Raw genomic sequence first — 27269 nt, forward strand, 5'->3', positions numbered from 1 at the left:
TATCGATCGACTTACCCCCCTCCCACAGAGAAAGTTACCCTTTGTCAAGGGATTACGGGTACCGTCTTGACAGCGTGAGCTCCATGGTATAAGTAAACGAGGTCCATCATCTACTCCTGCTGTAAGAAAACAGGTGTTGTTTTCGAGGAATAAACCTGACTTCAAGTTAGGGAGCCTCGATCATGACACCAAATGTTTGAGTTAAATAATAAATAATGAAATCTAAAAAAAAAAAAAAAAAAACTCTCTTCATAAAGAAAGAATTTTGGTCCTCATATCATTGTCTCCCCAAATGTCAACAAACTGTGCTATCAATATTCACTTTACCCAAGAACTACAAGGGAATGGAACCTGCAACCACCCAATTTTCACTCTGCTCCCGATGTCAAAGCTTTTAAAGAGGGAATTGAGCACCTAGATCTCCTCGGCTTAGTTAACAAGGCCCACATTTAGTTCACTGCGCCAACCACTCCGACCTGTACGAGATAACAACTTATTTAGGAGGTGTTTGCGCAGTAACCGCCAGAACCAGCTCGGTGTCGAAATAATAGAAGCTTGTTCTTTATCATAAATTATCCCTGACAATAAGTGTATTCATGATTGATGCTTTTCCCTTTGCAATGAACATAAAGAATAAGACGACACCCCGGGTGCCCGGCAAAACAACGGTGCTCTTGCAACATGGTTATCAAATTTTTACTTTGTACAAAAGAGCCAATTTTTTGTCGGTATGCGATCAATAATTGTTTGAAAATCGATAGCAGGATTTTGATCATCTGTCCAGTGAAAACAAAAATATTTATTTCATATGGTTTTGGTGCCACATGGGTTTTTATTAATCTACATTCTTACTGGATAAGAACGTGGCTTGTGTACCCGCTAATTCAGGCGTGGGTCTCACTTCACGGAAACATACAAAACCCTGGCACCTATTGAGTGATGAGTCACTTGACGCAGACGCGTCTATGGTAAGGCTGATGACGTTAATAAGATCATTCAGGTTGGACTTTGTGAAAGGCTGGCCATGCTTTGCGTCTAATGAACCACTAATAATGATATAATGGATATACAGTGGGATAATGGTATATTTATACGGGTTGCTGGAGGAACTCAGATACAACCATAGAGGAAGGAACTCCCCTTCCTTGTTGTATGGTACAACAAACGTTAATCCGATGTAAGGGACAACACGATCTTGAAAACTTTAAGAAAAGGTTTATGATAAAGACTGCGGGTCGCCCTTGCCAATTTACGTGTCTATAGACGAGGCGACAGAATTGTGTTTACCTCTTGCAGCTATTCCTCTTGAAAGCTGTTATACTGCTTTACAAAATACCCAAGAAATACTCTTAATTTTCGGACTGTAAGCTGACGTAAAACACTCTTTGCGTCAATCGCCAAGGACTCCCCTTTCGCTTTCACCCCGTACTTCTGGTGATATGCATTGCTTCTGGTTTTGAAGTCTATGATGTAATGGCGGAGGATGCTTCTGAAATAGGCAGATGGAGGTTGGTTGCAGCGCACGTTGTCTCTATAGCGGATGATCAACAAAACTGAGGCGGCAAAAGTCTCAAAATTTTGGAGGGCAAATGATCACCTTGTCCCCCGTTCAGCCGCATACTATATACGCAACAGTAGCCCTGAGAATTCCTAACCCTGCTCAGTAGGTTTACAAAGTAACAATTAAAAGACAACTGACAAATGCAATATCGATTTGACAAATGCAATATCGATTTCCCATTCTTTTAACAAATAACCTTTATTCTCACTCCCAGTTCCCCAAAATTATCTCAGAATTTAACACCTTTAATATACAATAACATACTTACATCATACAAACATCACAATGTTATGTTTTCTAATCTACCTCAGTGTTCGAAATGTTATCGACTACTCGACAGATTTCAAATACATTCCAGATCCCTAACATTTGGTATTAATATTAAAATGAGAACAAATACAGACGGGTAAAATAGTTTCATTTGGGGGGATCGTCACAAATCCCAGAAAGAATGCTATAGGAAGTTGTCAACAACAACTAAATTTGACTTCTATTGGAAACGTTGTTTAGGTGAAAATTCACGACTTTCATCTTTGATAGTTTCTGAATGCACGTAGTAGGCCTATAGCAAAAGATGGCCATCACTGTGCTGATGTTATAAGTATTAATTACAAAACATAATGAGTATCAAGTTCCCTCACCTTATAAAAATATGAATGAAATAATCCATAAAAACAGACGTAAATCTTAATTTCACTTTACACCTATACATGCACATACATGATTTTCAATCCAAAACTACAATTATTACAAACGCCATGTCCACATTTCCCAAATAAAGAATTCATTCAGCATATTAATTTGATTAAACGCGAATCACAGATTGATCAATTATCAGCATAATAATGATTGTATTATACAAAATATGCAAATCGAATACTAATTGTATACGGATAGCAAAAATTACTTTCAGCAAATAAAAGTTATTCGGAAAAAACTCGTAGACAAGGCTACGATAAAGGGCTCAGGTTCTTGAGAAGGAGGGGGGGGGGGGGGGGGGGGGGGCTAACCCAGGCATCACATTGATACGGAGACAGCATTACCAGCATGCCAATCTCCTACTTGTAATGATGTCTCAAGAAGCGATGTCGCAAGCTGTGACACGAGAGGGCGTGCTTTGCCTTCTCGATCAGCAACGACGCTACAGTAAACACAAAAACTTAATGTTCTTATGTGTGAGCACTATAAAAGCCATTCTGTTTGTTTACTAGATCCTTTTTTGAAACACTACATACGTCTGACCGATTTATCGGTCACTGCATATACACTACTAACATTCCATTTTATCGTCTTTAATACAATCAATAAAAAACCATTAACATCTTTCTTGCATGAAAACATCTTCACAAAATAACCTGTTGCAGTAAGTAGTGTGACTACTGTGAGCCATTCAAACTGATGAATATTATATCACCAAAACGCTCGCGCGTTATATAAAAAAACAATATCGTGGAATCAATATTTTGTTTTAACTTGGAAAAATAATTTTAACATTAAAGCAACAATACGCTTACGTTTCGCACTCTCTGATTCTACAAGATCAATCTTTAACGATTAAAACTAGGTGCATATTTCTCTAATAAATTTATGACTGTAGGTAGCAGTGCATTGTGGGAGTATTTTGTGGTGCGAGAAACTGGACGAGTGAACAGACAGGTTGTCCGTAGAAGGGTCCATTACTGTTATCTGTCTTGACCTAAGAGCCTCAACGAGTACTATTATACAAGGAGGTGTTAGTTAGCTATGGTGGTGGTTGTGTTTTTGTAATTACTTTGCGAATTATACCAGAAATATAAGTTATTTTAAAATCATAATTGTATAAAATGGAGCACCAAACTGTGGAAGTCTCGTGGTATTGCTGCTTATGTCAAGATAGTAAGATACCAGCAGCCTTATGGCGAGAATCTCAAGAGACACGTAATGTAAAAATCGTTGGGAAGTGTCCCAGTTGTATATAACTTCATGATATTGTAATTATAAAGCGTTTCGCTCATATCGAAAGCGCCCTCTTAGGTAGATATACTTTTTTCATCTCTCGATATTGCGATCCGTGCTTAGATATTTGATTCTAAGTTACCGAATGTACAGGATGTTGCCAACTCTGTTCGTTTTTGGACCTGACTATGCATGAATACACATAGTATACAGTCATGATAGTTGCTAGGTATAATACAGCGCCCCCTATAGGGAGATGATGTTCAGGTTTAATTCATTTTAAACCGCTGACATTGCGTTGACGTGACGCGTCTTGGTCAGATAGTGGATTCTTTCCAATGTACATGTACATGAACTACCCTTGTAATTTACGAACTCCGTATGATCAAGACTGTATGCACAGGGAGATTTAGCTCCTCCGTGACTGCTGATACAGCGCCCTCTATAGGCATAGTTAGATGAATTTTTTTTAATGTCAGATAGTTGATTCTTTACCGAATGTACAGGCCTTAGCCAACTCTGCATGATCGTCTATTGACACATTTTCACGTGAATCCTCATCCATCATCCGCATGAGGGCGTGGTACTCCACCCGAGTCATGCTTCCATCTGAACAGTGATGGTTCATGTGCATGTGATCGGTCAGGTGATAGGTGGGACCATCTGTCACCTGACCTCGCGTTGGGTGGTTGTACACGGCCAATTTGCTGTTGCTGCTGCAAGAGAATGGAAAGGACTTGATGATCAATTGGTGAATTCATTCAGAAGTGACAGATGAAAGTTAGGAGGGAAGTGCTTTGTAAACTATGCATGTTTGTTTATTTTTTCGTGTGAACTCCATGGATATTGATGTGATGCTTGTAGTTACAACCACGCTACACATTTTCAAGCGTGCCCATTTCGAAGTTGGGTGCACATTCATCATTCGGCAAAAGTACAAAGCACGTAAAAATGTTCAGAAGAAATAACTATTAACAAAAGACAGACTTGCCAAATACTGAGTAAGTTATATGACTTGGATCCTGTCTCAAATTGCAACAGTGGCTTCGATATGAATTAAAAACATTGCGGCAGTCCTTTCTATGAAGTGTTCACATTCATCCCACACTGTTTAGAATGTGCCTAGAAACAAAAGTTCACTTTGTAGAAGAAAATTCAATTTGTTACCATTCAGCTGGAACATAATAGACGAGTGACTTGTGCATTACGTTTTCGGATATTTGGACGTTAACATCTTGGGCAATAAACACGTATCTTGCATTCATCAGGATGCAGTCATAACGTGAGTGATCAGCATTAGTCAAAGCAAATTACAATTTACATTGGGCATGCCACTTCAGAACACATTACAAGTACCTTATTGTAATACAATAACGTGTCGGCAAGATTGCGTTGTTTGTAAACATCACGCTACGCCTATCTGACCTACCTTGGATTTGAATTGGGAGACTCGATCAGTGGTTTCCATGACTGCAGTTTTACTGCCTGTCCTGTCTTAGATCTCTGCTGTTGATTCTTCCGAGCCACATTCCTGATTGTCAGGATTTCCATTGTAGAACCATCTTCAGTTACCGTCTTGTACCCAGTACTTCCTTCCAAGTTGTTGGGCTGCAAATTGTTGTTAGCACCGCGCGTCTCACCCGCACCATTGTCGCCAGCCTCAGACCCAACGTGGTTATGATTCCTAGCTTGTTCAGGAGGATGACAATGGTAATTCACATATCTCCCATCGATGTTTGGAAGATGTTTAGAGAAGCAACAAGGAAGGAATCGTTGCCACAGCCTCTGATGTAGTAGCATGTAAATCCACGGGGCACTGGCTGGGAAACATTCAGCGAATCCCATGGCTCGAAAAGTAGCGAAATGGTCCTCTTCAAAGCCCGCAACATTCAGGATTATCCTCATCTTTTTTTGGAGAAAGGAAAACAAACAATTAACAAGAATCAAGAAATTACTACAAAGAAGTGAGATGAAGCTCTATATTCAAAGCTCTACATGTATATGCGAAGCTCTACATGAAAGCACTAGTTTGAGCAATCTGATGTGCTCTTGGTAATTCAGCGATCTTCCTTGCGGTTTGAGTAAACAGACTTTTTAATTGCATGTCAAATTGAATGGAATTGTTCTGACTCACCACAACAGGAGCAACGCAGATCAGAACCGAGCTTGCAAACATGACGTAGTGGAAAGTGAGCCACGGTGATGCGCTCCCAGGAACCACTGAACTCCGTCGGGTCCTCCTCACTGACAAGCGCCTGATTGTCGTCCCTGTTACTTCAACTACTCCTCCCTCAGATTGTTTTGGCACCAAACGTAGCAGTTTCATTATGGAGTACCCTACGACGGACAGTAGACACGAGAACACGAGGAGTAGGATTCCAGAGAGTTCAGCAGCTAGGATGCTGGTGTACAACTTCCCAACAGTTTGTTGATGGCGCCAGTTGACAAAACACCATGTGCCTGGGTAGTGTTGAACCATCTCACCAAATCCCACGATGGGCATGAAAGCGGTAAAAACTGCAAACACCCAGACCAGAAAGATTAGATATGGAATCTTTCTTCTCTCTACTCGTTTAGCGTGCAGCGCGGGCTTACAGACGGCTAGGAAGCGTTCAAATCCCATGCAGCCGACTAACAGCGATGTAGACATACCGAAACTCAGCGTGGACAACCCTTGAAAGTTACAGGTGTGCAGGCCACCAATCCAGCGCAAACCGTTGAAATAAGCGGCTACAATGAGTGGGTACACGGCTAAGTAACCCACCACGTTAGTCCACAGGAGACCTTTCATCAGGCCATAGAATGGAAGGTTGCGATGGGCAGGACAGGAGCAATGGTACACACCAAGAGCTATGATGTTACCAAATAACCCCGTACCCATCATGGTAATAGGGGTCATGACAGTAACACTTGGTGTCAGAGCGATCATACTCGTCATATTGTCCGAGTTGCCCATCATGACACCTGTCTGGGGTGTATTTACTTCAACCATCAGGCCACAGTATCTATACACCTGAGTCTTGAAAGTACGCCAGTGACGTCACGATTATTTACTGAAACGCTTGTGGTGTCTTACGACAACTGCGTTTCTCATTTGTTTATTACTGCAGAGTGTGACGGTAGTTTTCTATTTCGATGCATGGAATGCTGAATTCAGCAATTCTGCGTGTTCAGCACTCATCAGTATATCATCGAGAGCTCGAAGGTTAATAGGCCGGTGATGTGAGCAGCCATACTAGCAGACGACACATCGGGAAACACAAATTGCACTTAAATTTCAACTTCAACAAGCAGATCGTTGTTCTCGCCTTACTCTGCAATAAACCTACAGCAGATCAACCGCACTTTCCGTAATTATTCCGTAAATCAAACACGAGTTGAGGTTTCCAGGCAAAACGAATCACAAGCTGTTAATTTTTAGGGGGAAAATTATCCCGATCGTCCAAAACCATTACATTATGACGACGCAAACTAAAACATATCACCCCCTTCCTTTCGAATGCTTTTGTTAAAGGTGGTTTTATTACAATCAACATTTTATCATCGCCATTTTATTATTTATTGCATGTACTCTCCAGTTATCATTCAAATCGCATGTATCTACTGGCGGCGCTGAAACTTGAAGTATCGGAGGCTGTCAGCTGATGTCCCTCTTCTACTAATTAGTCACGGTTGGCATGCACGTGGACACTTCTCACACGACTCCATTAAAAATTAACCACAATTCTACGGGCTGGAAAAATCCTTGTCCAAATTGCTTGTTCCCGCTGAAAAAATGTTCTTTGAAACCGAATACGTCTGGCGCGGGCAGCACTCTTCTGCAAATCACGGTGAAGGAATGTTTGTTCTGGGATCGGGAAGGTAAGTGGACCGCACGTTAAGAATAACTCTGAGTTTATTCTTGTCGCTGGCTTCGATGAGGAGTCTGTAGTCTCCAACGTCTTACTACTCATTCAGCAAAAAGCACTTCATGTACTCCTTGGACTGAGCGAGGGTAAACTCCTGCAAAGGGAAAGAAAGGAGAGAAAAGATTCCCGTGAATGAAGCAGAAATATTTGATTTATAATGAAAAGCGGTCAAGAGTTAAATGGCGCGGGACTCGACGTGCAGTCCCAACCTATCGTCACACAACCAAACCAACTCTTCATGTTGAATCGTTGGTTTTCAGTGAATAAAACCTCCCACTCCGTCAAAATGTTATGAAACGTCTCTACAATATTTTAGATTACTAGGACTGGCGACCCACCATGTTCTATGATGATGTAGGACTTGACCCACATCTGTCACAAACGCTATACCTGACTTTACCATCAGAGAAAATCAAATAAAAAGGGGTCCAGTGGCTTACAACGAAAGGCAATTAAAGGAGCGATATCTCTCAACGCATTTGTTTTTTTCTAATTAGTATTTTGTAACCAACTTCAGAAATTACTGGACGTGAATAGTTTTCAAACACCCGACACAATTTTGAACAATTGATGAAATAGAAATATGATTAATTCACCCTTCTGAGGCAGGAAAAAAAATCGTCGTTAAAAGAACAACTTTTCGGAAAAGGCCAAAGTATTTCTATTCAAAGGCCATTTTTGGACCTAGTGGAGGACTCTAAAGCGGCGTCACTTGGAGGTGCGATGACATTTTTAGTACTTTTATTTATAAATAGTACCCATTTTTAAACTAAAAATTATACGACTTAAAAACGTTCTACCGTAATAATATTAAATGATACTTATAGGTTTGCATGGCGATCATGAACAAAGTTGGGAGCTTTGCGATAAAACCATGTGAATATTATCTCCATTGAGTGTGTCGTACTGAGAAGATCCGGTTGTTTTATCTCGACGTTTCAAACAGTGTGCTCTGTTCGTCATCAGGAGACTTTCCTGATGACGAACAGAGCACACTGTTTGAAACGTCGAGTTAAAACAACTTGTTCTTCTCACTACACATATTCACATGGTTTTATCGCAAAGCTTCCATACTTTATTAGAATAGTATAAAATTAAAGAATCAATTTTGTTGAGCATCTCCTTGAAAACAATAATGAGCTAGACTTAAAAAAGAGAGCCGGCCAAAAAATGGTTTCTTCCACTTTTTTTGTGTAGTTGGAAAACCCGGCAAGTCAATGACATCGGCAATGTTGGCGGGAGAATAGGGTGGGAATCCTGCCCGCGGCATATTGTGCTGTCTGCTACGACAGGACGTCCTGAGTCGTAGGAAAATAACATCATTAGTGAAGGGTCCGGGCCTTTGAACCAAACGATGTCTTCGGGAGTTTTCAGTGAAAACAACTTTTTTTACCGCAGGGCTATGGTGTGTAAGTTTATAAAGTGTACACAAGGTAATTAGCTGACGCACGGCAACAATTGTTATATATTATTCGTCTCAACAGCTCAAAAGAGACTCAATTCACTCAATCGATATTGCAAAAGCATTCATCTTTGACAGAAATTTACACTAATTCAAATGGCCGACCACTAGAAAGACGATACAGTTATTACGCGATACTAAATCTTAGTTCAGAGTCTCCTCCGCAATTGGATCCTGCTCTTGATGAAACGCTAGTTGTTTGTATTTTCCCATCTGTTAGCTACAGAACAGGTATTACAAACGGTGGTAATCCTCCTCCTGAACTATATCGAAACGATATATTGTATCAATGCTGACAATTAACGGTACCTGGATAACATAATTTTAATGACTTTTAATTTATAATCTGTTCTGCAAAAATGAGTCTGTTGTTGCAAAACTCACATTTTGAGTTTAACTATATACATTAATGAAATGGAAATGAAATAAGCTTTCATTTGGTAAATCATGGACATCTCTAGGATGTTTGGTTGCATTGTTGTACTTGTTTCATTCTGTAATTTTTTTTATTACGCTAGAAAAGTCTCAATGGGGAAAAATGGTGTGAAAAATGACAAATATACTGCAACTAACCAGGAAAACACCAACAATCCTAATTTCGAAACTCTTTTTCAAACATTAGTTATATTTCCCTGTAAGACATTTCAACTAAAACTATCAAAACAACCAAAATCAAAAAAAAAATTAAAAAAAAATCAAATTTGAATTGTATCCATTTCAAAATGGCGAAAGCTTGAATTCAAATTATGCGACATCAGACTAATTTCAAGTTGCAGAGCGAGTCACTAATGTATATATTTGCAGTTGAGCTAATCAGGCAGTGAATATTAATAGCAACCCCGCTGCTGTGTGGTATTTCATCAATGACCTCCCAACCGAGCGCCAATAAACTCGATACACTCCATTCTCCAAAACAATCTAAATGCAAATTAGAAGGGTTAGTGTAACTGATGTGTTCTATTGTTGACAGTTGCGATTTGTTGATGGTTCTGCTATTACTGGAAGCTGTTAAAAAACAATTGTGATTTCCCTTTCGAATACTTGAAAGAAATCTCTAATACTGTTGGAAACGCTGTCGGAGAGTTGTACAAGTATCAAATCTGGCCGGTAGGAAACGTTCGCTTGATTGAAAATCGTTTCATATGAGAGTTTAGGCCTGCCGTTATCTGGTTAAAATGTTGAGGGACAAAAAGACTGTGAGAGGAAGTTCATGGAAACGTGTTTGACTGATTGAATGTGTAACTGATCAATAAGTGACTGGTTTATTGACTAATCGACTGAAGACTGGTTGAGTGACTGACTGAATGAATGGATGACTTACCAATTGAACGATGACTGACAAATAATGGACCAGTGAAAGTAAATTCTCTTCGTATATTTCCAGAGTCTTTCTGCGACCATCATGGCTGCCCCAAGCTATAGACATTTCACCTGTGAACTCCACATGATAATGGAACGAGCTAAAATACAGCTGCCCCAAACAACCTGCTCAAACGGGCGTTTCAAATTGAAATCGATTTCCCAAAACAAACGTTACCTCGGTGTGAATATTTATGAAGAGCCAATGCCTCGGGGTGCGAATAACGAAGTAGCGTTTGGACTCCATGATAAAGCTTAAAAATGAAGTCAGTGAATTTATGATGTATATGTGTTAAACTTCGCAAAGGTAACTGAAGGATTTTCTTCAGTATGTTGTGGTGTTTGTAAATAAAAATGCAACACAATGCAGCGTGATAACATTCTTTAAAATTGTGATGGTCTAGGAAAGAGGCCGCCTTTCTCTAATACTGTTTCTGAGCAGTTATACATTTTTTGGATCACTCGGTCTGCATGGTTTATTCAAGCTAATTACCCAATGGCAAATCGTTCAATCTAAAAAATAATTTGATTTCAGAACCATCCCTACTGGAGCATAATTATCCTCAGTCACAGTGACACGTTGTATATACATGTACACTCCACTCGGTCACGAACACAGTTGAGCCAATAAATATCCACATCACTCCAGTAAATAGCTTTCAAGTAAAGTGGAACCAGGTTTCAACAATATTCAGTTGAACAACAAATGTAATGTGTCATTCTTTGCTGTCTGCTACTAAAAGAGACACTCACCCGTGTGTAAACAGTTCAAATTAAGAAACGACATTGGGCACAAGCGTGTTTATACTTGTCTGAAAACCCTATAACATCATGTAACTTGTTGTTTCAAGTAATACTCAAAGCTCACATTCAGGTATTTTACAAAAAATGTTACTATGCTTTGGTGACTTCTACGTAATGTTATACCGACAAGCGTGAGATGTTCAGGGCAAAAAAAGAAAAGCAAAGAAACAACAAAACGATGAGATAAGCGTAATTCGGACATGTCATGTTAGTAAGTTACCGAGGTACAGCACCATTTTGTCGATACCACCCGCAGTCATGTTGTTGTCCACAGGATTGATGATAATACTGGTTCGTTTGCGAGCCGTCTCAGCAATAAATACCGTATACAATGCCGCAACAGGGACACCAAATCTGTATCGTAGACTTGTTCAGATCCAGCCGATTTCAAGCACAAAGACGGACAATTAAATTGAATTCCAATTAATTAATTACTGGAGTGTCTGAGCAGCAATTACTGTTGACAAATTATAAAACACGATGAGGCAATGTGTTCATGTTACACTGGGCCAGCACCAAGCGATCAATATCTGCCCGCTGCATGCTCCAAACGGTCGAGGTGTGTTCCCTTTCAATTTTCTCTTTTCTAACGTGGACTTTAAAACTTGCAATCAATAACTGGACAAACAGTCTAGAATAGACGTGAGTAGTATAGTAACTCCCATTGTTGGCCTCATACTAGGTATAGATGGTTACAGATACACCTGTACCCGCAGTTAATCCGTCACAAATCAACTCTGAATGCTCATTGGCTAATATTCCACATGGTATAAAACGCGGTTTTCCCAGTGTGTAAGATCCTCGCAATAAGTAACAGGCAGGTTGCAGATTATGGAGACATATAATAAACACGTGTGGTTGAAAGTGAATTAGCTCTTGTGATGTATAGCCAGTGAATGTCAAGACTATGACGTAGAGAATAACAAACCCAATCCGCATAGAGGGATTTGAACCGCGATCTTCAGCGGTGTAAGAAGGAAGGACAACCTGTCGTCCTAAGGTTACCGAATGACACGTATTACACGGTAACTCACAAACATCTGCCGCTTTGATACTGTGCAATCATCTATGACATTAGCCTCAACACACGGCTAAACCACCAAATTAATTTCGAACTCAGAAAGGCTTGAGTTCATCGTTCATTTCCATATTGTCCCTCAGTGAATAATTAGTCGGAGCTGGCGACACTCATCGGTTTGTTTTTGCGGTATCTATTTCTAGAATATCTTTACGAAGAGAATTGACAGGCGAATTTTTGACGTATCGGAATACGTTCTCCATGGAATCCGAGCGAATTACATCATATCCCCACCGGACAAATATTATAAGACACTATATAAAGCAATTCTTTAGAATGCATGTCGACAAATTCAAACATTTCCAACGACTCAGCTCAGTATGGACCAACAAATGCTCGACATGTGATGATGATGATAACGTCGACTATCACGATTAAATCTCAATATTTCGTTCTTACAGTTTTAATAAGTATGTTTGATTCTGGGAACTCTTTATCTTTTTTTATTTGATACACGATAGCCTCGTTTAACTTTGGAAAGCAACACATTTTTAGGGGGCATTGTAGACGTCTACATCTTGAATATCTGTCTGCACTCATTGCGGCATCACTTGTCATAATTATAACAATGCGTTGAAATTGTGAAGTCTACCTGCTATGGCAAAGTCTAATTCACGTGGACAAATCAAGTCAGCTTCGAATTGGAACACTATCCGGGAGTAATAATATCGTGGCCCGTGACTGTCGATTTTTTTTGGGGGGGGGGGGGCTTTTGAGATGTAAAAATGGCAAAATGCCAGACGCGACTTCTGATAATTGCACGCATTGTAATGCCAAGATATAAACTGTTTACCCTTTTTTGAATACCATATGGAAAAGAAAGGAATTTAAAGTACCTGACATTTTTTTTCTGATAGAAAAGTCTCATATTTTTCCGGTCAGCTTTTATGAATAGACTACTTATACCACACACCATTCTGATAGAAATAAAAGATCACGAGGAAAAGTACCATCATCGGTCAGGCTATTTTATGCATCAAAGGTCCTCAGGAAGAGAATCTGAAAAAACTGTAACTGTGTGCATTATAGAAATGCATAAATTGACCTGGAAAAGTTTCACTTATTATGTCGGAGAGGAGCGCAGTGTAGAGGCATAAGCGTCCGCTGTCCATCGAATCTAATCAAGCCATTCATCTTAAGGTTGATGGTAACACTGAAGGGCCCGAAAACATGTCAGCTACGACCATGAAGCTATTGAGGCTGGGGGCGTTTTTAAGCAACGAAGCTTCTATGGAACGAGGATAAAAATGAACGGGTACCTGTGGAGCCTTGGCTTATGTACAATGGTGACTGTCGATATATCTTCTGGAAACACGACAGAGATGGCTAATATCCACATCTTCATTCGTGTAGCGATCTGTACGACCCAGTGTTTTTTTTTTTATCTAGTGTCATTTACAATAATCGTTAACACACACAGATATTTGAATATGTATACGTTTAATGGCGGCTGATTGGTATAAACAGGTTAATACCAACGTGAAGTATTGGAAACCCTGCTCACTGAAGTGAGGTATCCCGTAACATTCATGCGAATTTTGTAATAACAGAAACACAATACGTTACTGCGACGTTGAATTGTGTGGCATTGAGAATTATTCAATGTGCCCTATCAAACGAAATATGAAAATCAAATAAAAATCAAGTGAAAAGAGTCATGGTACTAACCCCCAGAACCTAAAAGAGATAACTGCCCAAACAAAACTTTAATAAAAGGCATAGGGTCTAAGAATGACACTTTATAATATATAGCTCTATTTGTTGTTTACCGAAAGGCCAGGCTGTTTCATTGACGTAAAATGTATCAATTTATTACGATATGACAGAGTCAGCACCGCGTATACAGCTCAATCTGCCCCAGGCTATACAGCCGTGCTTTACATGAGCTGTACGTGATGTTACCGTGCAACCGACAAATTCGCGTCTAATACCAACGATTCCTCTTTGCCAATAATTTCAGCTTAATCCATACTGTCCTTTTGACCCGAGGACATGTTTTTTCTGTCTTCCTTTAACGATCTACTTCGGCAATAATACGCAGTTCATGTAATTCTGCTTTCGGAGCTATCGATAGCTTGCTACTGTGACGTCAATTATAGAACGTGGTGAGGTATCGTAGTTTAGTAATCTAATTAGCAAACTAAACTGCGTTGAGTGTTTATTTCTTGCTTGGTTTGTCTTGAGACATTTTTTGCAAAGATTCGGTTCTCCGATCTTCATTGCCTGATTTTTTTCATTTCTCTTTATAAATATAGATATTGAAACAACTAACGCGTATAATACAATCCATTTCGATAATTCAACGTGGCACAAAATGATCAGATAAACCATCAAGATATATTTTTACATCTAATTTCTAGTGTTTTTAGTGTATCAACAATCTTCATATAAATATTACAGTTACTCATACCCAAAGCAAAAACAGCGGCATCCATGTCAAACCGGCCTCCATTTATAATCACCATGCATATTGTCAGAGCACAGCGTTCAATTAACTTGCAAAACAGTCGAGAATAGCACAAGCGTCGACAATACAACTGAAACCGATGACTTCATTATAATGCGACATGCGTGCCTTGGACTTCAGATTCTTGCCATTTTGAACCCTTCCAAGTACGGAAGGGAGTCGCACTCTCGGCACAAGGCTATTACATGCTCTGTCTCGAGGGAACGAGCGCTATGCTGAAAGCTTTAATTTGATAGACGGGATGGCTCTGGCTTCTATTTCATTATGTCAGAGACGATCTGGAATCATGAATTCTACTGACATCAACATTCCCGCAAGATCTCGAGTAAAAGAATTATATGACGTCCACCGAGCCACCTTTTGCCAATTTCCTTAATTTAGTGACGCAGAAAGGTATAGTTGCGAGACCTTATAACATACAAAAACAAATAACGGTCTATATTTATGTGAATCGCAGCTTTATATAAGTGACAAATATATGTTGCACAGCTAAGAGACAAGGTTATTAACTGCATATTCAACCATCCTCGTCATCTTATCGCCTTGTGACATGTAGGGACTTTTCAGAACCCTGTTTGCTGTATGGGATGTCGTTAAAATTTGCATCGGAATTTTTAATTACATCTACTACTGTATATATTAGCACTATATTGTAAAATGGATGGGATGTTCACCGTGGAAGTGCCATATAGAAATCCTCGTTGTCATGGGATTAAACATTTCCTTATTAGGTATTCACTTGGAGAGGAGATAGCAGGGCTAAACCCTGGGGACGAGGCTGCAATACTGACACTGGCAATCATACATAATAGCAGCCAATATTCCAGCACCATAATAGAAATGCATGACATGCGCATAAGCAATGACTGTGTTCTACATCTCTAGATGCCACGTATAAGGTTGTCATATCATGCAACGCTTTAAATAAAAATATGGTTATTATGGTTGACCATGGTTGTCCATGTTTAGGCCATATACGAACCCATAAGAACAAATTTCATTTCATGGCATTGTGGTAATTATGAAGATCAATTTCAACAAAATGATTACAAACGTTGACAATGGACGACTTGGGTGCTTGTTTGCTCTTAGGGATGTTGCGTCTCATATTTCAGTCAGCACGATCGTCTTTGAGCAATATCACCTGCCAGGTGTAAAGGCAGTCTATGACACCTCCAATCCCTCAAGGAGGATGATTACACGGAGATTCTGCTATAACACAAGACGTGCTACAACTGTGGCAATCGTGATCAGAACAGAAAAGAAGATGACTCTTTGTGAAGACAGTAGACGAAACCCATGGTGAAGTGTCAGCATAGATATCCACGCAATACACAAAATCAAACCAACATATAACACAAGTCAAAACAAAACAATACCTATAAACTCCGATTAATAGGTAAAATGAAGCTGCAATGTTGTCATCTTCGAAATCATTCTACATCAGTTACAAAGGTCAACATATGACTCAGCTTCAACGGCTATCAGTAAATACAACAAAATCAAAAACTTTGAACAATGAAATAACTTACTTTGAGTTCTTGGCAAGCCATCTCATAAAACTGGTCATGGTTGTGGATGTAAGAATCAATGACTATCCGGGAATGTATAGTATCAATAATTCCTGATCCCGTCAACATGTTTACGGTCACTCATGTTTCGCAAAGAGCAAATAATGAGATGCTGCAATGCATACGCTTTGTCTGTAAAGAAATCACTCCTTTCTACTCGCATTACAATGCACCCTCCATCTACGAGGTTTGGTCTCCCATATAGTGTTTGTTGGCGTGCTACATCCACGATAATTGTGTCATCGGCAAACGTGACTAGAATGCGAACGCGCGCTCTATCGCTACCGTAATGCCAGCACGAGACACACAGAGAGAGTGACACCATTACACCTTGTCTTTGCGTTCGAGAAGGTTTGTTCATATATTGAGGTGTGAAGGAGGCAGTGTATACGGTTACGCAGTGACACAATAATCAAGATGTGGTCAGAAAAACGGTCTTCAAAGTTACAAGCTCCACTGGTGGTATCGCTAAAGTGACATTAGATTGACCTAAATTGCAACCCACGATATCCCCGATTAACAACGACCACTTCGACTTGCAGTTGTCGACAGAGAATAGAAACCTCAAATAATTATGGGTGACTGACACACTTTAGGCACAGTTCCTTCGACAAGAACAAGTAACATAGTTGGTAGCCAAATCGGTTACTGATCACAGCAAACACAAGGGTGTTAAACTTAACACCAGTGGTATCTGTAAAGGACCACTGGTGTTTAAACTTATTTACATCCTATATACATGTGTAAACACCAAAGGTGTAACATTAACATCATGGTTTTGGCAGTGATCTAGCATGGCCATAATTATGACGTCGTCACGCCGGCTCCCCCCCCCCAGTTTTCCCTTTTCAGATGCGAGTCCCAACCACGTGTTCACCGAAGATGCAAGACTGCACGCCTCTAAGGCACATTACCAAATGTCCTGAAGTACGAAGAAGATGTGTAGCTGATGATTATTCCGCACAGATGGCAACGAAGAAATCTATAAATTCGATCTGAGAGGTTATTAAGATGAACATTCGTGGAATCTCGGTGAGTCTGGTTCCTATCATGAATACTATTCATAATATAGTCCAGAGGGACAGGACAACTGACGATTCTGCGTTAATTGCCTACGTCTGCACCCCTCAAGGACAAGAACGCGTATCACACCAAAGCTCCATGATCATACGAAGAAAATGGGGAAGAGTTGGATGCAACAAAATAAGAAGAATGGTAACCACATGCTGGCTTAGACATCGACTCAGAACGTATTATGTCAGATAGAAAAATACACATACCTATGGAACAGGGAACCTCGAGAAGTTGATTAGGTCTAAAATCTTCAAGTACCAGTCCCTCCCCCGAGATCGTTGCCGTCTGGTCGGGTTTTCAAGGGCAAAGCTTGTTAGAAGGTCGCCAGTAGCTTAGCCTCGTAAGGATGTGACTTAGAGAGTTGAGGGTCGTTCAACATTTGGTCAAGAATACAGACATAGTTTGGCTGAGGGTAGTACACGATGCATTAGATAGTACATGTATAATAAACTTACTGAATTCCACAACTTCAAGACGGAATGATTGTTTTTAATATGTAAAAGTCGACGATTTCTATGTAGGGATTGTGTAACTGTTTCTCATGTTTTGGAATGTTTCTACCTATGTACCTACCAATATCCAGTTTGATGTCAAGAGCGAAATTTATATTTCATCGTAAAAATCCTTATTTTAATTTTACTGTCTTAATGCAGAAAGAGATGTTATGACGTTGGACGTCCTCCAGCCTTTACCTTCAGATCATCTTTGCTTCTTTCATGCGCCCGGAGTTACATAAATACGACGAATAATAAGACAGCAGTTTCATGATTTGTGGCGATTGAAACTCTGGCGTTTAGGGATCATCGCAATGCCTCTTGTTAGTCAGTCTTAGCGGTTTGTTTGGACTGTGACTGCAAATCACTTTTGGGAAGGGAAAGGTTCAGATAAAGTAGCGTTGCAAAGGGGTCAATAGTTACTTGCGCCGTGCTGTTGGCTGTCGCTAGTAAGCGTGGCCTTACCCAAAGCACTATCGATAATTACCGTCATCAGCCAAATACTCATTCGCTTTGTTGAAACTGTGCAATTATACGAGATGAAGAAACAATTTCTTGCCTTTCACGCTGCTCTTATATTCACTCGGGGCCATTCAAAGGTGATCAGATCTCTTTGTTATTGGGAGCTACACATTATTTGTGTAAGAGCATATTTAAAGTACATATAATGTTTGCCTTTGCGGTTAGTGATTTGAACATAACTTAATGAGACATATTCACAGTGTCCGTACAACTTGTGGATGCTTGGCATGTCCAGGACGAATCATCGCACTCGCTCCTCGAGCGGAAACTGTGCGTTTTGAGACGGAGGCAAAATTTCATTGACCGATGGCGCACAGCAGGTGTAAGTTTCGCTGCGTCATTCCTCGATATGCGCAAAGATTGTTGGGAAAAAATAGCATTGCAGGTCAGTGAACCTCAGCTGGTATTCGTTCTTTGCATGTAGTCGCCATCCTGAAACCACAGCGAGGCCACACTTGCAAAGTGAGGCTTAACTGAACTGCGTCTTTACTTTGACGAGGATAGTTTGATAAACCTTATTCACCAGGAAGTCATTTTGATTATGTTCCCTGAATGTATTTGATAAATCATAACCGTTGAATGGGATGGTGGCAGACCATTTAAGCGTTTCAAGCCCCACTTTCATTTTATTTAAATGCGGCTTAAAACAGGTATGTATAATCACACATTTTAATTGATTTATCAGAGCAGACTGGTATTAATTTGTAAGTAACTTTATTTCATTGCTTTCAGTTCTATTAGCAAGTTCGAAAAAATGAAGGTTTTACCTCGCTTCCAATTTAATATGGCCAACTAGTGAATAAAGCCTATTACAATAAGCAGCCATTCAAGTGGCCAAAGCTTGTCAACACAGTCTTGACCTAACCAATCAAAGGGTTTATAAGTTATGATTGGTAAAGAATGGGATTTCCGATATCTTATAGTACAAGTCTGAAGCAAGAATATCAAGGAGAATTAAGGTGCACGAAAAATATATTCTCAAAATGGTTGAGATTATAGATCGCAAAAGATAATTATGCAAATTAATTAACTGAAACCGTACAGGGCAACTGGACGACACGTGGGAGGAGACAGGTTGATAACATGGACATGATACTGATCTGAACCAATTATCTGCACACTATTGAAACATTTAAATGGTTTGAGCATGGAGCTATAAAAGGCTTCATGGTTTGAGGTTCTCAGTCATCCGGAACGTAACTATACATGTATTTGCATTTTATTAAAACATTAAATTGAGCTTCAACTCGTCCACAGACGGACAGATAACAGACGGTTAAAGAATGTACTGGAGTATTCTGTAAGTCAATAATCATTCCTTGTACGGCTATCGTATTCACCGGCATTCATTATAAATTGGTGAAGGCGGTTCTGGTAAATTTAATTAGAGACGCGTGACGCGTGACAGTCCCGCCGATCATCACAAGACAATCATGACATATCTCTTTTAATAAATTCAGGTCATTAATTAGGGTTCGGCTTGGTTAATTACCAGCCAGTCCGGAAGGCTGTACGATAAATAAATACCCTAGGGAGGCATGGAGACATGAGATTACGACATGCTTTTAGCTTCATACGTTTGGCCGCATGTTTGCAATCAGCGAGACTATGCAAAGCTATGCTGCAACATGGAACTATAGCTCCATGGATGCAATAACGAGGGCTTTAATATACAGTGTGTAATCTAATGATTCTCCCCAACCGATAATGACATAATCAGAGTTTTCACAGGTTGCACTTTCTACCCGACTTCTACACCAACAGATTACGAGGAAGGAATAGAATAAACGATGGCATCCACTAGGGAACATTTGCCGCGTGCATGTCGATTAAACAAAATTAGGGCACATATTATGCTCCTCGTCAAAATGAAGTGACTGAATGATGAATTCAGACAGCCGTTCTAGATCTCTTCATTAAAATATAAATCGACTTCTAACAGCTACAGGTATTATGAAATACTTCAAAATCGATATTTTCGGAATTTAATTCTTTGGACAAAATGCATCCACTTTTCGCTTTAGTTAACCACAGAAACAATACAGAACTTGTGTTGTTTTCGGGATGATAGCTTCAAATTCAAACACTATCCCTGGCAACGGCTGGTCATACATTATATGCTTAATTGAAGCCCCTCTATTAGGCTGGACACGTTCTCTAGCTATGAAGACTCCCTCCTGTGCCAGATTTGATATGACAGAACTAGGTAGACTAGAAGGGAAAGTATGAAGATGACAAGACTGCGGCGGGCGTTCCTGATAACTATCAGCAGTTTAATTAATGGCATGTTAAGGCGGGCGTACGGTTCGTTACAGCTGCAAATAGTTCTAGCATATTTCTATGAGATGTTGTGCAATGGCCGGTCAGCCGGTCTTATGTACTTGCGTGTTAAACTATCTGCTCTACTTAAGGACTCGTCTGGTGCTGCAGTTTTTTGCAGTAAATAACGAAAGCCACTACATACATTATACGTACGTTTTACCTGACATAATGTTAAATTTTGGAATTACGACCTGATATGTGTTTTCTGTATACAACGCAGTGAAGCTGGAGACTACTCGTAATAATACACTGATTTATGATTCCTTTGTTGTTATATTAAAAAAATGACATCATACCACGGAATACCTGCATCACATTCCACGGATGTTTGGTGTATCATTAGATGATCATTAAGCCTCATTATTTTTGATCATTGTACATGGGTGTAGGCCCTAGTTACTGCAAATTTCAGCACGTGTATACGTTCGAGATAGGATGCTTGTGCGTGTGTGGAAAAGTTCTTTAATGCGCACAAACAATTCGAATTGGATAAAATATGCGAGCTAAACAAATCATCATTCCACAGAGACGTGTTAGCACGAGGTCAAAAGATATAAAAAATAGAACCGTACCCAACCATTAAAGGGAATATACATTATTTGCTTTTGCTGTAATTTTCAGAAATGGATGGAATTGGGGGGTTGGAAATATATAGCAAATATAGTTACACTGACTTTTTTGAGGTTTTGGGTTCGAAAATGCTATAAAAACCAAGAAAAACACTCATTTTTCCTGTAGTCTGTTTCCTGACTCCATTTAAGAAGAAACAGAGCAGTTTACATATATTGGGGAATTGTAAGGTCAGGGAACCAGTCTAGCTGGCTTGTACCCGTTCATAAGTGTGTAATCGATTGCAAACAAGTGCGATGGTCAACTGGGGCCAGTATTTGAAAAAAAGCCAGTTTTTTCCAACGCTGATCGGCCGATCAGCGTTGGAAATTGATACAAAAATACCACTTTTCTTGAAAATGACAGTACACCAGGTGCCATGATTTTACAGGAGGCTTTACACTGTCATTCACAAACAGTCCAGCAAGGTATTTCAAAATGATTTGATAGTTTTATTTTTTGATGTTTGCAAATGTTGTATTTTCCCTTTAACGAAACAACTAATTAGCGTTACATTGAATAATCTTCCATGTTATACGAATACCTGCCAGGAACTATTCATACAGTGTGTTGTCTGCGAAAATGCTGAACAGACGGAGATTGAGACCGAGAATGGAATGGAAATGAATCTCGATCCAAATTTGCAAGGTTTCCCCACGTGCCAAAGCATGCGAAACAGCCGTTGAGTGCAATGTCCATCATAGAGCATATTGCTTTCAGACACAATATACATGTACATTAGATATCTCAATAAGAGCATGCGATGAAAAACCGAACGCATATAAAGAAACTGTTACATCAATCTCAAACTCAAAGCACTGTATTCTGTTTTCTAACGCTAGATAGGCCTAATTGGTATATTCTTTACAAATGATATTACGCAGCCATGGCAGTTAAACAATGCATGGCTGTTTTATGTAATACTGTCACTGCTGGATGTCTGGATGTTATCGCATGCATGTCGGATCATCGCGAAGATGAGGTGCATAATTTGACACCAGCACAATAAGCTGTGGAATTTCGGATTAAATTTGCTCGAGTGTCGGTATGGTAGATCACCACCAAAAATATAATTAGCAATAGAGTATCAATTGCTGAAACCTAAATATCCGAAACGCATTTCTGACTACAATATCATAGCAAGGCGATAATATCATCCAGGCCATGCGGGGACCACTAAAATTATCACACTTCTGCAATTATGTTAGACGGGATAAGATTTTCACGGACATGTGAAAATATCAATACAATGTACATCTATTTTTGATATTTCAAACCGCCATAATGATTGAACTACTTTTCATAATTGCCAGTGCACCTAGGCATATTACTTCCCCCTAAAGACGAGTGGCCTGCATGTTCAGCGGTGTTGTTATCCTAACCATGCTGTCTTATCCTCTTGTCGGTCTGGTAATTGCTTGGCAATCCACCGTGGATTATACGGAATCATTGCGGTCGCCGTTAGCATGCCTTAGGTAAATTAAGCGGCAAAGATAAATAGTCCACGACAATCCGTACATGAAACAGTCGCGACCTTTATGGTGAAATCATGATGGAACAGATGTAGGGGCTAGGCAGATGATGCACGGGAGATGAATGACGAGCAATTTTCAAATTGGTGTTCTGTTTCTGCCCATTCTGTCTTACTTTTGAAGTCAATATCCTATACATGGGAGTAAAAGTACACTGATCGTTTGAATATTGTGAGTTGTGAACTTGGTAGGGTAAAATCGTCCTAAATTTATGGATGCATGTAGTATTGTATTATAATGTGAATACGAAAGGTTAAATGTCCCATTCACATGACTTGATGATTCTGGTAATGAGACCACGCAGCATTTACGACAGTTGAAACATGCTTTATATGGGCAATAAAAGTCAATAATATGAGCTGTTAGTACGATTAATAATATAGAAGGAATTTCGATTACTCTCTACACTGTAAAAACGTTGGGCAAAATGGGTTGATATGTAGACCAACCTTGGTCAACATATCAACAGGTTAAACTCTTGTGCAAATTCTTCCCAATAGTTGGAAAATTTTTATCCAAATAAAGTAATTTCAAACCAATGTTGGCTAAAATTATATTGCCCAACAGTGTTTTAACCATTATTTTTTACAGTGTATATTATATTGGTACGTGGTTGATGCTTGTTGATGTATTCGTTTACATTCCATGGATATTTAAAACTATCTGTTTACTGCGATTTTTTTACGAATAATTACGATCATTCTAAATGCTTACGATCTCGTAATTTCTTTGTTATTACAGCTGAATTTGGCTTAAACAAAGTTTAGTTCTTGAGCAAAAACAAAATATTCAGTTCAGTTCATTTTATTTCCACTTACTCACTTCATAGGAAATAACAGTACATGTACGTGTGATTATCAAACTTTGATGGAACAACAAGTGGAGGAAGTCTCCAAAAACCAGAGCTTGTAAACCGGAGATCCCCTTAAACACATATTTACTGAAATACAAATGCCAATTTATGGTTAAGAAAAGACTAAATGATAAATTCTCGTTTCGAGGCCGTCTAAAATTAAGTTGTCAGAGTACACCTCGCTAACCAAGCGATATAGGAAAGAAATCACAATGGAATGTACTTAATATCACACAACAAACCTTAATCCTAGCAGTCGGATCATCCAGGTTATCGGCTGCGACTTGAAGGGGTTCTGCTCAGCGAGAAGCAGAGGATAAAAGATTCTCCTCATGTACATATACACTCATTGATTCCGGTAACAGGAATAGCACCAAATGATTACGACCGTTAAAATGAACATCTTGCCCAGACAAGATCGATGCCCATTACCAGAAAGCGACGGCGTAGGGAAACGATGCGGTGACAACGTTGTCTAGGTATACACACATTCCATGCAGTATGCCATCCTCTTCTTCCTCCACACAAATTTCATATCTGAACTTGGAGCAGGATAGTTTAACGACCTGTGTACTTTGTGTCGTGTCTGTCGATAAAAATATATGCCTTTTGTTGATGTTGGTGTAATATGAAGATGGATCATCCGTTTGAGGCTTGAATCCTTGGTGATGTTTTGGAGTGGACCAATTCAGCAGGTTGTATCGATCGGTGACTCTATAGACGTAAGAAGGTCCCGTGGGTGGGAAGGGGATACGAAGCAGCTCTCTGGGCGTCTATCCAAATGCACATCGATATTTAGTACAAGACTTGTAAGCAATACAGCCTTGAGGACTTTCCAGTTATATCAATGATTGTTATAAAAGGGCAGGCTTGATAAAATCGGCGGACAGAATTTGTAAGCGTGGTTTTACTCAAAACAATTCAAACTTCTTGACAACAGCAAGAACCCCATGATAGATCACTATGGTTTTACTCAAAACAATTCAAACTTCTTGACAACAGCAAGAACCCCATGATAGATCACTATATGCTATCAATAATTCCCCCTTAATACAAACTGCGTGTTTATAATCATTGTCACTGTGATTTCCGTCATCCGAGGTTCGTCAGGGTCACTGTCATTTGTCAATACGTTTGCCATTGTCAGTATCTTCGATATCACTGTCACACTGTCACAACACCAAACCATAGAGAACACATGATAAAATGAACGATATCATTGTCATGTACTTGCCATGCTATTAGAATGTTACCACAATTCACACACTCTCAACCCAACAATATAGTCCGTCTGAAGCCTAATAAATAAATGACAGCAACTTACTGTCTGGTTCTATCACGCCACACTGTCCTGATCTTGCAAGATAGAACACATTCCAAAATCGTCAGCCACGGGCACTATGGCAGCTGGCCTCAACAGGTCAGTTCAATTACCCGATTATAATAAACTCCACTCACGGATGCAAGAATTATGCTTCTGATACAGTCAGTAGAATATACTACAGTCTACGGTACGCATAATTTTTTATGCGTGAACCGCCCATATACATGATACGTCGTGTTAACTCTATTTTTATTTCTATCGCGTAATTATGCATGCAATATCAAAACGAGCATTGTATTGTATTGCAAGCGCGCTGCGCGAGTAATATTTGAAGGTCGAACATACTTTAATTTTGGTCATTTTGTGGACAGAACTGTCGCACGTGCTTACAATAATTGTATACTTTACTACCTGCAGAAAGGAGTGATGCGGGCAAGCACTAGTGAAACCTTGGTGCATTTAATTATGCGTGCGAATCTGTGCTTGACATAGAAACGACCATGACTTCTAAAAGAAATCAAGCAAAGATGAGGGTTAAAATTTAAAAGCAGAGAGACCATCTTTTTGGGGATAAATTCAGCAATATCTATTCAATTCCCTAGATGCATTATGTTTTTCATTCATCATTAGCGTGATAATTGTATAACGATTACGAGGAGGATATATTCTGTGATTTAGAATTACCAACGGTGATTCGTCTCAACCAACCCCGTCTCCGCTTCAAAACATTGCAAATTTGACAAAATAATGGCAAATATTCAAAACAAAGACAACATTTAGAGCTCCTCTCAAGAATAATTTCAACGCGGTATAGTGCGGCATTTTGACGCAGTTCTCTTGATTCTTCTGTGGCAGTCAATTTAGAATGTCTCTTGGGCGTTGAAGTAGCGCGTCTTAGTGCGTGTTAATTGAAGAGCATCTCACGGGGCACGGATGTGACGGGTGACGAAGGCTCGCCAGGCCTGCAGCCCCTCACCTCGATATCCTCCTGTGCCACACTGACCAAACCGCTTGCTAAAATGAGATACTTGGGTCGTCAATTACACCCGTTAGGCATTGAAAATGAATGATGGGCGGAGGAAACCTTTAAGACGTTTTGGAATCTCAGCACAAATTGGACTGCGAGTATAAAGAGGCAGCACGATCAATTTTATTTTATGAAAACAAATGAATGTTAATTGGACTCTTTGGTTTAGTAATGCTTCGCGTAGAGAGAGCATTTCGAGGATTTCTACCTTACCAACGTAAAAACGTATTATACGAAAAACGTCGTCGTGGCAATGTCATCATATCACAGTGTAACATCTACATAGTTACAACCTTCTTGCGCGATAACAAGATTAAAAGCAAAAACTCATGACAGCTACAACCTCGTCCGATTACAATAACATCAAGCCTCATCACATTAATAATCTCAATATATTTATAACATTGCGATAACCCGATTACTGTTATAACCTCAGCACGTTCACGGCATAACTCAATTGGTAAAGCTGGTGCTGTCTCAACACTCCGTACTGCGTAGTTTAACTCACGCAAATCCACATAGCCGCCTCTCACTCAACCATGAGGAACAATTTACTCTACAAACTGATGTTTATAAATTAAGGCATGAACATCCAAATGCAATAAACGGAATGATGAGAGACATTGGACAAAAAAAGATACATGCTGGCTGACATGTTCCATCTACATCGCCTGCTGGAGTCATCATATAAATATTTACATGATTATAATCACGCATATATAAAGCAGGCAGTATACCAAAGATATGGACATCGGTTTGTAAAGAGGTTTTCCAGCAACTAAGACTGACGTAATGAAGGAACCAATAAGGCATATTGTTATAACATATTTTTTTGCACTTTTCTTCTTGATTAAAAGCTAATCTGTCGCTGGACGTAACACAAAACAAATAAAATACAGCTTGGGTTGGGGTTGTGCCTATATATCAAGATGTCGTTTAGTTCAGATAATTGTTTAAAACAGACAGCGACGGATTTTGTAAATTTCTTTTAAGTCTTTTCTAACTTGGTTCATAAGCCAAATATGGCTGTCTGCCACTGCATGAGCGTACATCCTTAGCACTTTGTGCCCATGGACCATCTCAATTGTCTTGATTTAGTTTGTCTTTCTGTTTCCTCTGCACCTAAAGCCGCATGTGATATGGCGGTACCATACCATGCACGATTCGCTATAGTCAGAATACCGTGATTTGGAATACTAATTATTGAACCAGATGTGATGATACATGCCGCCTCAATAATTATGGTGAAGTGATTGCATTATTGTCAAAAAAGCATATTTATTTCAAAATAAGCACTAATGCATTCTGCCTCCAGAAATGACTATAGCTGGATGAAAGCATAAACATTTAAATTAAAAACAAATATT

General features: G+C 39.5%; 1 protein-coding gene across 5 annotated transcripts in view; it reads right to left on the minus strand.

Moving 5' to 3' along the window:
* Positions 1-1727: 1727 nt before the first annotated feature.
* The window catches only part of LOC119722550 (prostaglandin E2 receptor EP4 subtype-like), a 28175-nt gene continuing 2633 nt past the window's right edge, over positions 1728-27269 (minus strand). Inside the window, exons 1-4 of one of the 5 annotated variants that reach the window (XM_038192741.1) lie at positions 24876-25029; positions 5631-7498; positions 4926-5401; positions 1728-4212 (exon numbers count right to left, since the gene is read on the minus strand). In XM_038192741.1, the coding sequence (XP_038048669.1) occupies positions 3972-4212; positions 4926-5401; positions 5631-6488 (1575 nt within the window). In that variant the 5' untranslated portion in view covers positions 6489-7498; positions 24876-25029 and the 3' untranslated portion in view covers positions 1728-3971. Of the gene's footprint in view, positions 4213-4925; positions 5402-5630; positions 7499-11249; positions 11546-23793; positions 24218-24875; positions 25030-27269 lie in introns of those variants that run through there. The other 4 variants (XM_038192742.1, XM_038192740.1, XM_038192739.1 and 1 more) reach the window with 4 other exon arrangements.

The sequence above is a fragment of the Patiria miniata genome, unplaced genomic scaffold (assembly GCF_015706575.1).
Source record: "Patiria miniata isolate m_02_andy unplaced genomic scaffold, ASM1570657v1 HiC_scaffold_15, whole genome shotgun sequence".
NCBI classification, from domain to species: Eukaryota; Metazoa; Echinodermata; class Asteroidea; order Valvatida; family Asterinidae; genus Patiria; species Patiria miniata.